General features: G+C 39.4%; 1 protein-coding gene and 1 long non-coding RNA gene across 4 annotated transcripts in view; one reads left to right on the top strand and one right to left on the bottom strand.

Moving 5' to 3' along the window:
- The window catches only part of LOC122770779, a 43,325-nt gene extending 34,180 nt beyond the window's left edge, over positions 1–9,145 (bottom strand). For all 3 annotated transcript variants that reach the window (XR_006360550.1, XR_006360553.1, XR_006360551.1), the window contains exons 1-3: positions 8,989–9,145; positions 7,305–7,386; positions 6,922–7,024 (exon numbers count right to left, since the gene is read on the bottom strand). This is a non-coding gene — a long non-coding RNA (uncharacterized LOC122770779). The remainder of the gene's footprint in view (positions 1–6,921; positions 7,025–7,304; positions 7,387–8,988) is intronic.
- dok6 (docking protein 6) overlaps positions 1–14,251 on the top strand; it is a 48,119-nt gene that overhangs the window by 19,538 nt on the left and 14,330 nt on the right. Inside the window, exons 2-4 of the mRNA XM_044027891.1 lie at positions 3,655–3,762; positions 8,125–8,239; positions 13,016–13,135. Coding sequence (XP_043883826.1) covers positions 3,655–3,762; positions 8,125–8,239; positions 13,016–13,135 — 343 coding nt within the window. The remainder of the gene's footprint in view (positions 1–3,654; positions 3,763–8,124; positions 8,240–13,015; positions 13,136–14,251) is intronic.

Genomic DNA, 14,251 nt, shown 5'->3' with positions numbered 1-14,251 from the left:
TTGTTTGGGGGGCGGGTTTGACAACTAACAGTATTAAATTGTACTTATTGGTGTTACTCAGGGATCTATTTTGGAACCTGTACTGTTTTCATTTCTTTTAACAAGAACCCTGTTAACCTTTTTACACATTCGACACATTCTCAAAAGAGGTTTGCCATCATTTTGGTCTGTGCTTCTCAGTTATAACACAGTAAGCACGAGGGCTGCACCGAGTAATAGATTATTAATCGATTACTAAATTAATTGTTTACTATTTTGTTGCTGACGACACATTTGCATAAGCACACTTTGCATTACCATAGTTACGCCACAGAAACAAACTAGTTGGTTATTGCAGTAATTTCACTTGTGCTGTTTCAGGAAGTAGGAGAATCAGCAGAATCAGAGAGGAGAGAGTTGGAAGAACACCTGTACTTAGGTGTTCTTTAAATTATTAAAACTGTATTTTAACAGTAAGCAAAAGAAGAAGTCCACACGGACATTTTGAGGGTTAGGCGTTAAAGGGTTAAAAATTAAAACATACTTTCCTGATATCTCAGCTTCTTGAATGTGAATCATTTCTGGTTTCATTGCTCCATTTGACAAAGAAATCGTTAAAACTAAAACATTTTTGATAATTTCAAAGTTTGGGAAACACTAATCAACATTTTTCTTAATTCTTTGGACCAAACAAGAACTCCATTTATCGACAAAATAATGGGTAGATTAATCGATTTGGAACATAACCATTAGTTGCAGCTCTAGTAAACTATCAACATAATAATATTATACAACAAATAACAATAGTAACAAATAAGAAGTTGAAAGCAAACATTTTTAGAGTTCCTTCTTCTTCTTCTGGAACTGGTAAATGAGTTCCCTGTGCCAAACAGTGTCTTTGGCACAGTCCTACCATGAAATCATTCACACCAAACCGGCACAGACTTCTCATTCATATCTGTGTAATTACATTTCATGAAAGTGCATGTCTGAATAAGACCCACCACCAGTCCAAGAATAGGAACTGCCTCGGCAAAACATTGACAACTCCGGAGCAGGCTAAATTAAGTCGTCCCCATTCATACTCCCAATGCACAAGCTATCTCACTGAGCTTGCTTTTGTGCTGGTATAATTACTTAATCTGAGCACTCCTAGGGTGAATTACTTTGTGTGCAGCAAGCAAGCAGCATTGCACTGACGCAGTCTCCCAAAGGGGAATCAAGCCTTGATTTAATTTTACTTTTAGAGAAAGTAATGTGGTAATAGCCAGTGTTTTTTGTTCAGATGTTATTGTAGAAACCAATAACTACGCTTGATCTGGAGTTAGACAGTATCACCCCTGCCCCTCTGTCTCATTACTTGTCTAAAAAGGGACAGCGCAGAGGACGGCGCACAGTGCATTAGAGTGGGTTGCTGTTTATAATGTGCCTGGGCCACATTTAACTAGACTGGAGGCCTATCAAGACAGACCGATAAGGACCTAGGGATCCACTCTGGTCAATTACCGCGGAGTGCCAAGTTCAACTCAGTGGGCTTTTTTATGAGGTACACCCCAAGTAAACAAATTAATCGTACATCCATGGTTCCCCAACACAACCATGGGGCCCAAGGCAATCATAGATCAGGCAGAGTGATAGCGCTTGTCTCCACCAGGAAATAGAAGGGCCCCTCTATTAAAGATAGGCAACCATGTAGGACTCATAAGCGATTGGTCGCCGCACTTATTCTGCCTCTAAACTGCTCCATTCTTTCTGTCCTGGGTGTTTTTTTGCACCTCAGCACAGACTATTTGAAGGGGGAGAACGTGTTTGGGGAAGTCTGGCTTTTCCAGACACCCCCATTTATTATAACTGATGAACGGCACCGTTGAGCAAGTAGGCAACACCCAATAAACACTTCAGTGAATAATTAATGAGGAATAAAATTAATAAGAGTGCAATCAAATGAAAGAAAGATTGCCTGGTACCTTTATACAAATGTGCGCGTTCCTTTTCAAATTTGACCTTGAAGTAGTCTGATATACAATACCCTGTATTTGTGTCATCTTCAGCTGGCGGATGGGCCAGACTGTGCCTCAGGAATCAATTCAACATAAAATTGGATGAGAGGATGCATGTGTGTCTGCGCATTGTGTGGCAAACATCAATTCTTTTTATCTCACTTATTTATTGGTTATGATCCTTGGTTTTATTTATTTTTTTTCGGGGAATTCTGCAAGTTTTCTTATTGTGTTTTTATTTATTGGTTATAATCGCTGGTTTTATGTTTGAGAAATTGAGAACGTTTTAATTAATTTTTAAATACACCATCGCACCAAAGAAGCCTAATGTACTGTGACAACACTTCAACTGCTGCTGCTCTTGCACAATGAAACCATTTGTTAGATTGTGGACAATTATGTGTCCGACATGGTTTTTCAATTGAACGTCGCCTGTCGTGACACTGCTGTCCAGGACAAATTTCCCTCTGGGATAATTAAGTTTATATTGAATCTTGAGTAACTTAAAGTAAGCTTTTTAAATGAATGAAAGCATTTAAGTGCCTGTTGATAAGTTTTAAAGTTGTTAAACCAAAACTGAGGAGCATGGCAACAAAACCTGGGCTGTAAATGACAATGAGCTTTTATCTCCTCTTGTTTAGAGATTATTGTGTATTATAATGTTTTAATAAGACAGCTGTTGACCTTCTTGAAACAGTCTAGAACGCAGCAGCAAGACTTTTAACTGGGACAAAGCGAAGGGAACCCACTACACCTGTTTTAACTTCCCTTCACTAGGCTGCCAATCGATTTTAGAATTCAAGATTTTCGCTTTAACTTATAGAGCTTTGCACAGCCAAGCTCCGCCTTATATTTCTCATCTCCTGAGGTCTTGATGACTCCCCTTTAAGACCCCCGCTCATGGAACGCACTTCCCTTGCTCCTGCACCGCATGGTCTCTGTTGATTCTTTTAAGAAGGAGTTGAAATCGTATCTTTTTAGACCAGGCTTGTACTTCGGGTTGATTTTAATCGGTTTACGACAACTGTGCGTAGTGTGTGTGTTCTTATTTTCCTTGCTGTCGTATTTTATTTATTCTTTTATCAATTTTGTTCTTTGAAAAGTTCTATATAAATAAACTTTACTTACTGACGTAGACTGGAACCACAGTTTTTGTTTTTTTTAGATTCATTTAAGGAGACAGAAAAAAGAGTTTATTTAAATTTGATTACTTATTAATAAATACTTAGCAAAATGTTTGAGACAAATACTTAAAAATTAAAATGCAGATCTAATGGGATTAAACCATCTAAATTAAATATATTGCATTAAAAATGTTTGATTCATGGGGCAGACTAGTTTATTTATTTTAAGCTTTTATTCATTTTTGGTGCTTGCTTGTTTTGTTTAATGGAAATTTAATGTGTCGGTGGATTTTAGTTGTTAAAAGCAAGCTTTGATTTTAGATGGTAGCTAATTAGGTGGTTCTTTGTTTTGGTGTTTGCAGGAGGAGACTTTACTGTCTTTGTTGTTTCTGGCATTGTGGCTACTCAGGTTCGAGCTCTCTGGATGATGAGTTTGTGTTTTTGCAGTAGTCTGCTTCTCCAGTTGCCATTGTGTATTTATTATTTATTTTTTCTTGCTTTAGGGGGAGTTGTGTTTTTGTAACAGCGCTGCCATTATTCTCTGTTGTCAGATCTTCCGGAGGTGTTGGCTGGTGTTCAAGAAAGCCTCCAGTAAAGGACCGCGCCGGTTGGAGAAGTACCCGGATGAGAAGGCCGCCTACTTCAGGAGCTTCCATAAGGTAAACACATGTGACTGAACGTACTTAATTCATAATGAAAATCATGCAAACAAAAGGAGGAGGAGGATGTTGTGCTGTGTGTAGAGCTTTGTGCGTCTTTATGAAATTCCATTCCAATCCATATTTCATGAAGCAAAGGGTTTAAATTAAATCGACTTTGATGATGTTAGCGGCAAAGACTAAAGATGCTTTGTTTCGACCAAGACGAGGCAGCACGCATTGTTCAAATTGCCATGAAATTAGAAATCAATACTCCTAATGACTTGGTAACACCTTGACCTTTTCACTACGACCATTTTTTAGTGAACAATTCATCTTCAGAATACCAGTCTTTGATAATGTGCCTCAAAAACAATGTGTGTCTTTACTTACTTACAGATTATGGTATCATTGTCTTCAATATCAATACAACAAATGTAGAATACAACGTATATCGATGAGAAACAACTGACAATTGCTTTGAATGTTTTGCCTCAGACTTGTTCAGATGGTTCTGTCCGTTTCTGTCCATTAAGAAGTTTAGGTTTTACCCGGTTTCTTTACCATTCTCTCAGGAGCCAAACTCAATCTTTAATGACCTGACAGTTAATATCGTGATAATAATTGTGACAAAGTTTCAAGCTGCGATTTAGTTATTAAAAAAGAAATGTTGGCCCTACCATTCAAGTACTTTTGACAACTTTATCAAATGAAGTCTTCTGAGACTCTATTTCCCGTTTGACTGTAATAATCCAGACTAATATACCTGTCTCCCCCTCTTAAACTCTCTGACATTCTCCAATTATGGCTCATTATCCTGGTGAGAGGTGATGCTGTTGGAGAAGCACCTTGAACACAGAGCACGTAGCGGAGAAGGAACGTGGACCCCAGGTTCCTTTAGTGGACACAGTTTGATAGCCGATTTAGTGGCGTGTAATAGACTTTCTTTTGAAATTAACTTTCTCATAAATCCCTCATTTTGCCACATTGCAAGCCAACGCGAGGTTATACATAAAAGATGAGGCCGGGGTTGATGTTTTAATCCACTTTGTTAACATCCCTCGCCACCACTGTATCGGCCGTGTATTGTGAATGAAATATCTGGCTGCCTACTACATCATGCTGTCACATGGGGCATCCTGTGAGGCCGTAACCTCCCAGAGGCATCGCATACACCCGGCGCTGAAGTGAGCGATGAATGTGCGCACACATGCATCAGTGCATCTGGTAATGCATCGCCGCAAAGATCAAGAAAGGTCCTGTTCGAGGGCTTCCTTTGACGCAGCAGTGCTTTGGGAGGAAGTGGGTAGCGCTGGTGGCCGATTTACCAAACCACTACTAAAGGAATCAGCTTTTTCTTGTTTTTTTGGGGGATTTACCACATGTTTATAAATGTTAATAGCTGTTAGTGTGGTCTGAATAAGTTTCCATGATAATTGGAACAGTATACACCTTCATTCACCCCTAAGGAAAAATTGCATTTGTAGTTTATGACCATACTAAGCTTCTGCCATGACATTCGCCTGAACTTAATCTGTAATTTTTGTTAGTGCTCATAGAGATGGCACAATACCACTTTTCCGTGATACCGATTGTCCGATACAGTCACGTTTCAAAATATGACGCTTTAAACAAATATTATTCTCCCATGACGATGCAGTATTGGACCGATACCAATACTGAGTATCGTATCAGCTCATGCCTAATCTCAGATATCTAACTCTCAGGGTTTACTGTATATCTTAATGTAAAATTCTTTAATGGCAATATCACAATGGTTCAATATATCGATTTAACGTTTATGCGCCGTGCAAACACACTTTGAAACAGACCACACGATTTTTCCATAAAGGTCTCACACGTGTGAAATGTTCACATGTGTTTGTTGTTGTTGTCCACAAAGGAGAAAAATTTAATTCAAGCTTTTAAGTTGTTTGACATTTATCATGATGAATATAGATACTGACAGATTTTTCAGAGCTTTAGTGTTAGGTGTTTTCTGACCTACTGTATCACAGATAACAGCAACTTTAGTTAGTGACACGTGAAGCACCTAAATTCTGCTGTGTATTGGCTTTTCCTATTATTTCCGGGTCAAATCCAGGGCGTGTGAAGACTGTGAACTATGGAGCATATGCAGAGCACTGAGGCCAGTTTGAGTCTGCCTGAATGTACACGCAGCTGTAATTTGAATTCCAATCACATTATCCGAGTGTGTTAGACAACTCTGAGAAATTTAGTTTATCCAATCCAAATGTACAGTATCTCTATAGCACATTTAAAAACAACAGAGTGCTGTACATCGCACAAATACATAAAACAGACAGGATGTGAAACAATGGAAACTAAAAGCATTAGAAAAAAACAATAGAAAACAGAATGTAAAACCAATAAAACACAGAAACAAGGTCAATAAAAAAAATATAAAACACTGAAAACTGGTCAGGGGACGCCAAGGAGAAGAATTTAAAAACTGACACAGTGTGGGAGCAAGTTTAATGTGGGGGCGCAGTTTATGAGAGAGTTTGGGAGTGACGACAGCGAAAGGCTGTCTCCCCATTGTTCCCCAGGGCCAGTACAACTCATAAAATGAATATTCCCACTTACTTACCATGTAACCTAAACGTTTATTCTGCCCTAAAATCACTTGATTTCAATCACAAGGCTAATAGTTGGCAGATTATACCTCACCTCTTCCTTTTTATTTGTTTGAATAACTTTTAATATGTAAGTACAACCCATAAAATGCACATATGCAGCTCCCTAGTAACATAAAGTTTTTATTTTGCCTCAAAACCACTTGATTTCATTCCTCATCAACCCCCCTGGTCACTCCTCACTTTCTGTACATGAGCAGTGTTATTTATATTTATTCGTGTGTCACAAATTGAAACCAGATGCAAATTTTGAGTGTGTTGTTATTCTAAAAATATTGTTACCAGCCGTGGTGCAGCGTCCCATTTTTATTTATTTTTTTACTTTAACGACGTACACTTTCGTTCCGCAAAGTGCGAGAGAGATATTGTTGTTGACATAAATGGCTCTTGCTACACAGTTAATTATGCTTTAAATGACACGGTTTGAACAGCCTCACAAAGTCACTCGCCTGCCTGTCAAAGTGAGGCTCTCTTTCATATGTGAGAAGAAGAAGAGGAAGAAGAAGAAGAAGAGGAAACTCACTTTGCTCAGACTCCACTGCTGTAGGCTGGAAATGCTCCCAAGTCTCTCCCTCTCTCACACACACACGCAGGCACAGGAAGGCTGAACCACACACAGTTGCACACTTAACACAAACGGAGAAAGAGATGAGAAATTCACAGCTCTGAAATTTCCACACTTGATGCTTACTCTGTGTCAGTTATATATATATATATATATATATATATACATATATATATATATATATATATATATATATATATATGAATAGCCTGCCTGAGGACAAATAAATACTTTATCTTCACAGGAGGGGAAAAAAAAAAGAAAACACCTCATATCATATCAATATTTAAGTATTATCTTTGAGAAGAATGAGAAACAACAAATGAAAAAAGCACACTTACAATATCCACAGCCTCCTCTCCTCTGCTCTGATCTCGTTGCCGTTGCAGACACTTCACTGGATTTCTCGGCACAGTCTCAACACTGAGACGAGGATATCGGACAAAAAGAGGGAGAAATTGATTACGCGCGGTGCTATCAGGCAAAGAGATCTGTTGTCCACATATGTTGTGTGTGTTATTAGCTTTAGTCTCTTAACCTTTAACAGTCAAGCTTTACTGTACGGGCAGCGAGCCCAGCTAATTCATTCCCAACAGTTTTGGCAAAGGGCCCACAGTTAGCACACAATGGACTACAATAATGTAATGGGCCTTATCTCGCAGGTCGAGTGAACACAGAGGAGATTGTTGAACAAAACAGCCTGTAAATGCAGGCAATATTCAGTTAAATGTAATCTTTATTTTTTTTAAATTCACGATCAATCTCCTAGTACAGTGATTCAGATGCTTTTGATCGCAGATTTAAAGCAGGAGAGACACTCAAACAGTGGCTGCACAGTGTTTCTGGTGTAAATGTCAGGTTACATGACGTAAATAAATAACTGCTGCAGCGATATAGCATGCACAATTCCTCTCTTTTCTCCTCATAATCAGCAAATTACTACTACCTTTTATTTATCCCTTGAGATTTCTATTTTACTCAGCCTTCGTTTTATATGCTAAGCCCCTGAACTTCTCTCACACTTTCAGCAAAGCAGCGCAGGATGGGAATTCAGCCTCACCACTGCTGCTGCTGCTGCTGCTGCTGCTGCTGCTGCTGCTGACTGTGTTCATTTGTGTAATGTGCTGCTGCTGCTGCTGCTTCCTTCCTCTTCCTTCTTAGATCACTGAGCTCCATAACGTCAAGAACATTACCCGGATGCCACGGGAGACAAAAAAGCACGCTGTGGCGATTATCTTCTGCGATGACACGTCCAAGTTATTTGCCTGTGACTCAGGTAAGTTCCTTTTTTTTTGCTCCATTCAGAAATTCAATTTAGTCCTGCATACAATCACTCACAAGGGGGGGGATTTATTTTTCGTTATTTATAACAGGTCAGGATTTGAGTGATGGTTTGTGAAAAAGTTTGCCAAGAAGTTGATAAAGAATGAGAAGGGAAAGCAAGAGAAGAGAAACAAAAAGGTGAAACAAGCGCCAGAGATTTAGAGTTTGGGGCCAATTATGGCTCATTTGCACTACATAAATAGTGAGGAAATATTGATTTTTTTCTTTTTACTGCGGTTCTGAAAAATTATACTGGCATCATTTGCAGTAATGTTCAACCCAGTCATGGATTGTAACAGTAGAGATTGCTTCTAATGTGAGGACAAGAAGCCAGCAAATGATAGGCTGAGCTCAGTCCATTTTTTTGAGAAGGATGTGAAGAAGCTGATGGATGGACCTTAATGTGCTTCTGTGAAGTCTATCAGTCTATGTATCAGACTTGAGTAATACAACTCTTTCATTAAACAGGTTGTATTATATCCTTCGTTTATGACAAGTTCTGAGACTTTTAAAAATATCAAAAACACATTTTAGACATAGAAAATAAATGTGATCTCTGATCAGATCGGCTAAAAACTGTACTGTGTATGAACATGCCTCAAAATACAATAATTTAAGATGTAGAATTTGATTGCATAGCAGTTGCTAGCAAATACAACAAGGCCAGCAGTATTTGTAAGTTGTGATCAATGTTGCACTCACCACGGCTTTGTTGGTCAAAGCTGATTGTGTTTGTTTTGTTCCATGAGTTAGGAGTGTGACAAGGCAGGGAAGGAAAAGCTGAAGTCAGGAATTGAACATGGATGCATCACTGTTTCCAAGTGTTTTTCAACCTCATTTTTAGGGTTCACTGGTATCAGCACCTGGTATAAATAAAGCAAAAGTAATGAGTTGCAAAACAAAAACATACATACTCATGTGGATAAGGTATATGTTTACTCATTCATTTATTTCACTTTGTTTTATGTTTTATAACGACTTCGTTGATGCCTCCACGCAGGCAAAGCCATGCTGTTTAGTGTAAACATGGAACTGAACAAAAGACAGTGACTGACCTCTTTGTGAGAGTGTCAGGCCCCCTTTTCCACCTGGCATTAGAATGTGTTTTCTGTGATCAGATAGTGATCGGATAGCGCTTCTTCACATACACTTACACCCTGTATTAAATGGTGTGTCTGTGGTGTCCACATCAACATCTGACTGCTGTCCAGTCACGGTCACCTCCCCGTCTGTGAGCTGCCATATCAACAACAAGAAGCAGGAAAGCAGACGAAAGCAGAGGAGACCATGCAGTTATTTCCGCTCACGTAGTTGCATTTAAACTTCAGTTCAATATGGTCACGGTGTGTTTCTGAACCACCTCCTGCAGTGGTTTGGCAGATCAGATAACTGTCATTTTAATGCCAGTTGTAAAGGTGCAGTTCTGATGGAGGCGAGATATGAATAGTTTATGAATAAAATCACGTGTGAGAAGCTATTTTTTTTAGGGCTGGGGGGCAACAAAAAAAAAGATCCAATATTGATTCATAAAATCCTTATCACAATCTTTGAATTTCCTGTATCCTCTGCACTCTCGAGACTATTATGGTCTTGTGAGACTTGTCTGGTGGGAACACTGATGTCCTCTGTGCTAAATTGGTCATTTCAAACAGTCTAATGCGCTTTTAGGCAGTATTTTTTTGAACTTGTACAGGTTTTTATAAGGTTCATGTTTGAATTATGCACTGTGTGGTCAAGTGCAATAATGGGGTCAATTTCTACTGTAATCATTCATATTTTTAATGATGCATCAGGTTTGAGAGATCCAAAGTTTGTACAATTTTGCTGCATTAATTCTCGTAAAATTGGTTATGAAAACTGAAATATCTCAAAATGAATTAAAAATGAATAAAATTAAACTGAATCAGAAATGGACTTGAATCGGGACCTTGTGAACCGGTACCAACTGTTAATTCAACTGTCTTTGCTAGTCTTTGCTAACCTGAACTGCTTCTGTATCCTTCTCCGTCACACACCTACGGCTCCAAAACAGACTGGGACGTCTTCTTACCGAATTTCTTCATGCATAGCACACAGACTGCCGAGGCTGCCTCAGTGCTGATGAAGTGTTTGTTTAGCCGATTTTCCACCCAGTGGCCTTAAAAGTGTGGGAGTTTAGAGGCACTTAAAGGCCATAGTAACTGAATGGAAAGAGCTGAATGCGGGGAGGCATGAGCAGGGAGCTTAAATGCAGAGCTGTTGTAGCTCTGTACTCACGCCCGTGTGTGTTTCTGTTGTGTGTGTGTGTGAATGAAGCGCTTCAGGCAACAGCAGACCTTTCCTTCACCCTGCAAAGTTGTGTATAGCTGTCCCCATTGGACAGTGGAGTTGATCTGACAAACAGGCTGTCTCACGATTCCAGCGATTCCACAAGCTTGGTTGAAATGAAATCCTGGTGCCTAACTCACCAAATACATTACACAAGGCATATGATGATTCTCGACTAAGCACAGAAACGTTCCCACACTAGGGCGCCACAGAGTTCTCACACTTCCTCACGTCTTTGTACACAACACTGGCTGTGGATATATCCCAGAATTTCACAAGGCTCGGAGTTACTGGGCTCCACAAAGATAAACAACTCATGCATTTGCCTCATTTCATACCCCAGTAACTCTCACCAAACGAAATCGTCTCCATTGTAAACACAATATTTTTCCTTAACAGGAAGAAAAATTGTATTCACAAACAACAGACTGCCACACAGACTTGCAGATTTGTATTTGATTCGGTCTTTCTGTGGATGCCCTCCCTTCCCGTCGTGCCAGCTGTCGCGAGTTCTGGCTAAAACTTTCAGTGGCAGTATTCATATCTGTGATATATTCCAACATTTCATTACATTTATATTCTCATGAAGCCTAAAAGGAGTAGTTTAAGGTTGTTGTTTTTTTTAAAAAAAAGGACTTATTTGCCGTGATGTGCTGATTATCTCATAACCTGCAGGCCATTTTTGGGTCAGCTAGTAAGTATTATGGGATGCAGGCAGGATGGTTCAAAAAGTGACAAAGTAGCATTCATACTGTCTTATAAACAACTTACAGAGGCATTGTGTGGAGAAGGCTTTGCATGTAGACAGCAGGTTATTGCATGCAGTAATCTGGCTGCTAACCCCAACTCTTTTTCTCTTTTTAATCTCCCATAGCCAATAAATAGACTTTGTCTCGCCACTGATTTCTCATATTGATTTGATTGTGATTCACAAGGTACCTATTTAGATTTTTCTGATTTGATGTCCATTCAGATAGGAATATTAGGTGTGACGCATTGTGCTTCAGTTCTCAAAGAACTGAAAGATTCTTCTGAAACTTTTCTCTTTCTGTATAGTTTTTGATCTCACAAATTGATGAATTCCTAGCAGCTCATTTAAATAAAGAATGATTTTAATCAGACAATCTAATTTTAACCCTCCGGCATCAGTTTAATTTACTGCCCTCGTCAGTCATTAGAGGACAAAAATGTCCACTTCCAAAAACTGCTATAAAACATTACAGATTCATATTTTTTTTCTTTTTTCTGCATGAACTTCAGCCCTGCTCACAGCTACCAAACATTCAATAATTTTGAGGATTTTAACCCTTTAAATGACCGTCCGATTACTTGATTACTTGTTATTTTCCATACAACTAAATTTCCTGTGTTTTTTCATAAAAGATATTCACATCATGTAATCAAAATGGCATCCAAATCCTGATAATAATTCAATATTTTAACAATATTTTCAAGTTTTAATCCATACTATACATTTTGTGCTTTACTGCACTTTAAAGCAGTTTTTGGAAGTGGAAATCCGTAAATCATAAATCTGATGCTACATAAAAACTAATAATGCTTCAAAGTATTTTTTTGGCTAATCTTTGACATATTTTGGTGTTTTTTTTATATAAATAACAATAATGACATCAAACAATAAAACTTAAAGGGTTAAAACCTCATAATGATTGATTGTTTGGCAGTTTTGAGCAGGGCTGAAGTTGTTGACATTTTCGTCCTCTAAAGACTGCAGTAGGTAGGCTTTTTTCACAGATAAGAGTCAAACTATCTGTCTCAGTATTTGCAGTCTTTGTGCTAACCTAATCTAACTGGTGTTAATGTCATCCACAATGTCCGTGTTCATTCCCTCATCCAATTTTTCAGTAGTAAGCACATGCGCCTTTCACCATTTGTGTAAATCATTTCTCTTTCCTTTTCAATTAACAAGCTAAAGCTAAAGCCCACCTTCAATTTGGTAAATAGCTTATTGATTGAAGACATGATCTCTACTTTCAATTGTGGCCGTGGCCATATTGTTCTAGCAGATCTACTCACATGTATATTGTAGGAGGGGACTGAGTTTTGCAAAGGAGGGAGGAGAACATTCATCCGTCATTGGCCGTTGCTGAACCTGCTGCCTCTTTTAATCTGAAGCAAATCAATAAGATGGATTTTTCTCCCGCCTGCGGGTGCTGTCAGCTGTACTCGTGTTCTCTACATGTAGCATTTTATTTTGAAATATATCGTGATATATGTGTATGCATATGGGTAAACATGCCACAGGCAGCACAGTGGTGTTAGTGTAATTTAAACAGCATGTTTTATTAAGTGTGCAGCACTGGGTATGAAGGAGGGAGGTGTTTTGTGTGCATATGTGTGTGTGTGTGTGTGTGTGTGTGTGTGGTGGACTTGCCTTAACGCTGTGCTGCTGTGTGTGCAGAGCTGGATGCAGAGGAATGGTGCAAGTTGCTGTGCATAGAGTGCCTGGGCAGCCGTCTCAACGACATCAGCCTGGGAGAGCCAGACCTGTTAGCAGCAGGAGTGCAGCGGGAGCAGAACGGTGAGTGCCCAATTAGTCCCTGCTAACACAGACAGCTATTCAGGGTCAATCTCTCACACTCTGCCTGCCATCTAGTAGTTAGTGGTTGCGGTCCAGGCCCATATGTGTTAATGCAGCTGAGCCCTCAGAGGGTTAGGGGAGCAGAACAGTCACTGTCCAATTAGGTCTAGTTAATAGGGGCCTTTTTTTGTCAATATCTGATCCACAGTCCCTGGTAACAGTCTTTGGAAACAGTAGCACATGTTTGTTTAGCTTCAGAAGTAGATTTGAATGTGTGTGTGTGTTAAAGGGAACCTGTGTGTGTGTGTGAGTTAGAGCACAGGTCACAGGCTGTGGTCGGGGCTCTGTTCCAGGCCTAATGAGAAATGCTGTGCATCACTGGCTTCCCTCATAATGAAGCTTGTCACAGAGATGGATGAGATTATGGCTCCTAAGGCCATGTGAAATAAATGTGCTTCCCCACATATTCCACTCACAGGAAATGGAAATGGAAAGGAGACAAGGGGTGCAGCTCTCACAGTGAAGCTCTTTCGGGTGTAATTTGTTCACTCGCAGTGGAAATCGAAAGGGCAACAGGCAAAGAAGATCTTAAAAATTGTAAAAGTACGAGTAATTGAAAATAATCTGCTGTCATTACAAGCAATTTTACTTTCACTGCAGCGGTAAAGTCAAATTGTGTTCTTCAAAATAACTTGGTCCCCATTTTATTTGAGGACATTAATACACAAGTTTTGACAGCTTGCAGTACACAACTCAATTGTAACAACACAATCCCTCTGTCTCTTCTTCTTCTTCATCATCTGGCTGAAGCTCTGCTGTTTGGTGCTCAGAGAACGTGTGTCATAAGACAGATGGAGACGGCAGTGAATCAGTGAATGAAACGAGAGATTCGGGCCCACGACCACGTTTCAATCAGCGGCCCCGACCCATAAAAGGCCTGGGCCGATAATTAGATCAGAGTTCATTTACACCGTCCCTAAAAATAAGCCACACTATGACATAGGTATTTTCTGTCCACTGCAGACACATGGCTTATTGTGAATCATTATGAATAATTAGTGAGAACTCATTTTAGATTAAGGAGAAGCCTCTCCCTCTCTATCTTTTTTCCCCTCC

This window comes from Solea senegalensis, linkage group LG1 (genome assembly GCF_019176455.1).
Source record: "Solea senegalensis isolate Sse05_10M linkage group LG1, IFAPA_SoseM_1, whole genome shotgun sequence".
NCBI lineage: Eukaryota > Metazoa > Chordata > Actinopteri > Pleuronectiformes > Soleidae > Solea > Solea senegalensis.
The sequence above is the reverse complement of the archived record's forward strand: the minus strand, read 5'-3'. Positions and strand labels throughout refer to the sequence as shown.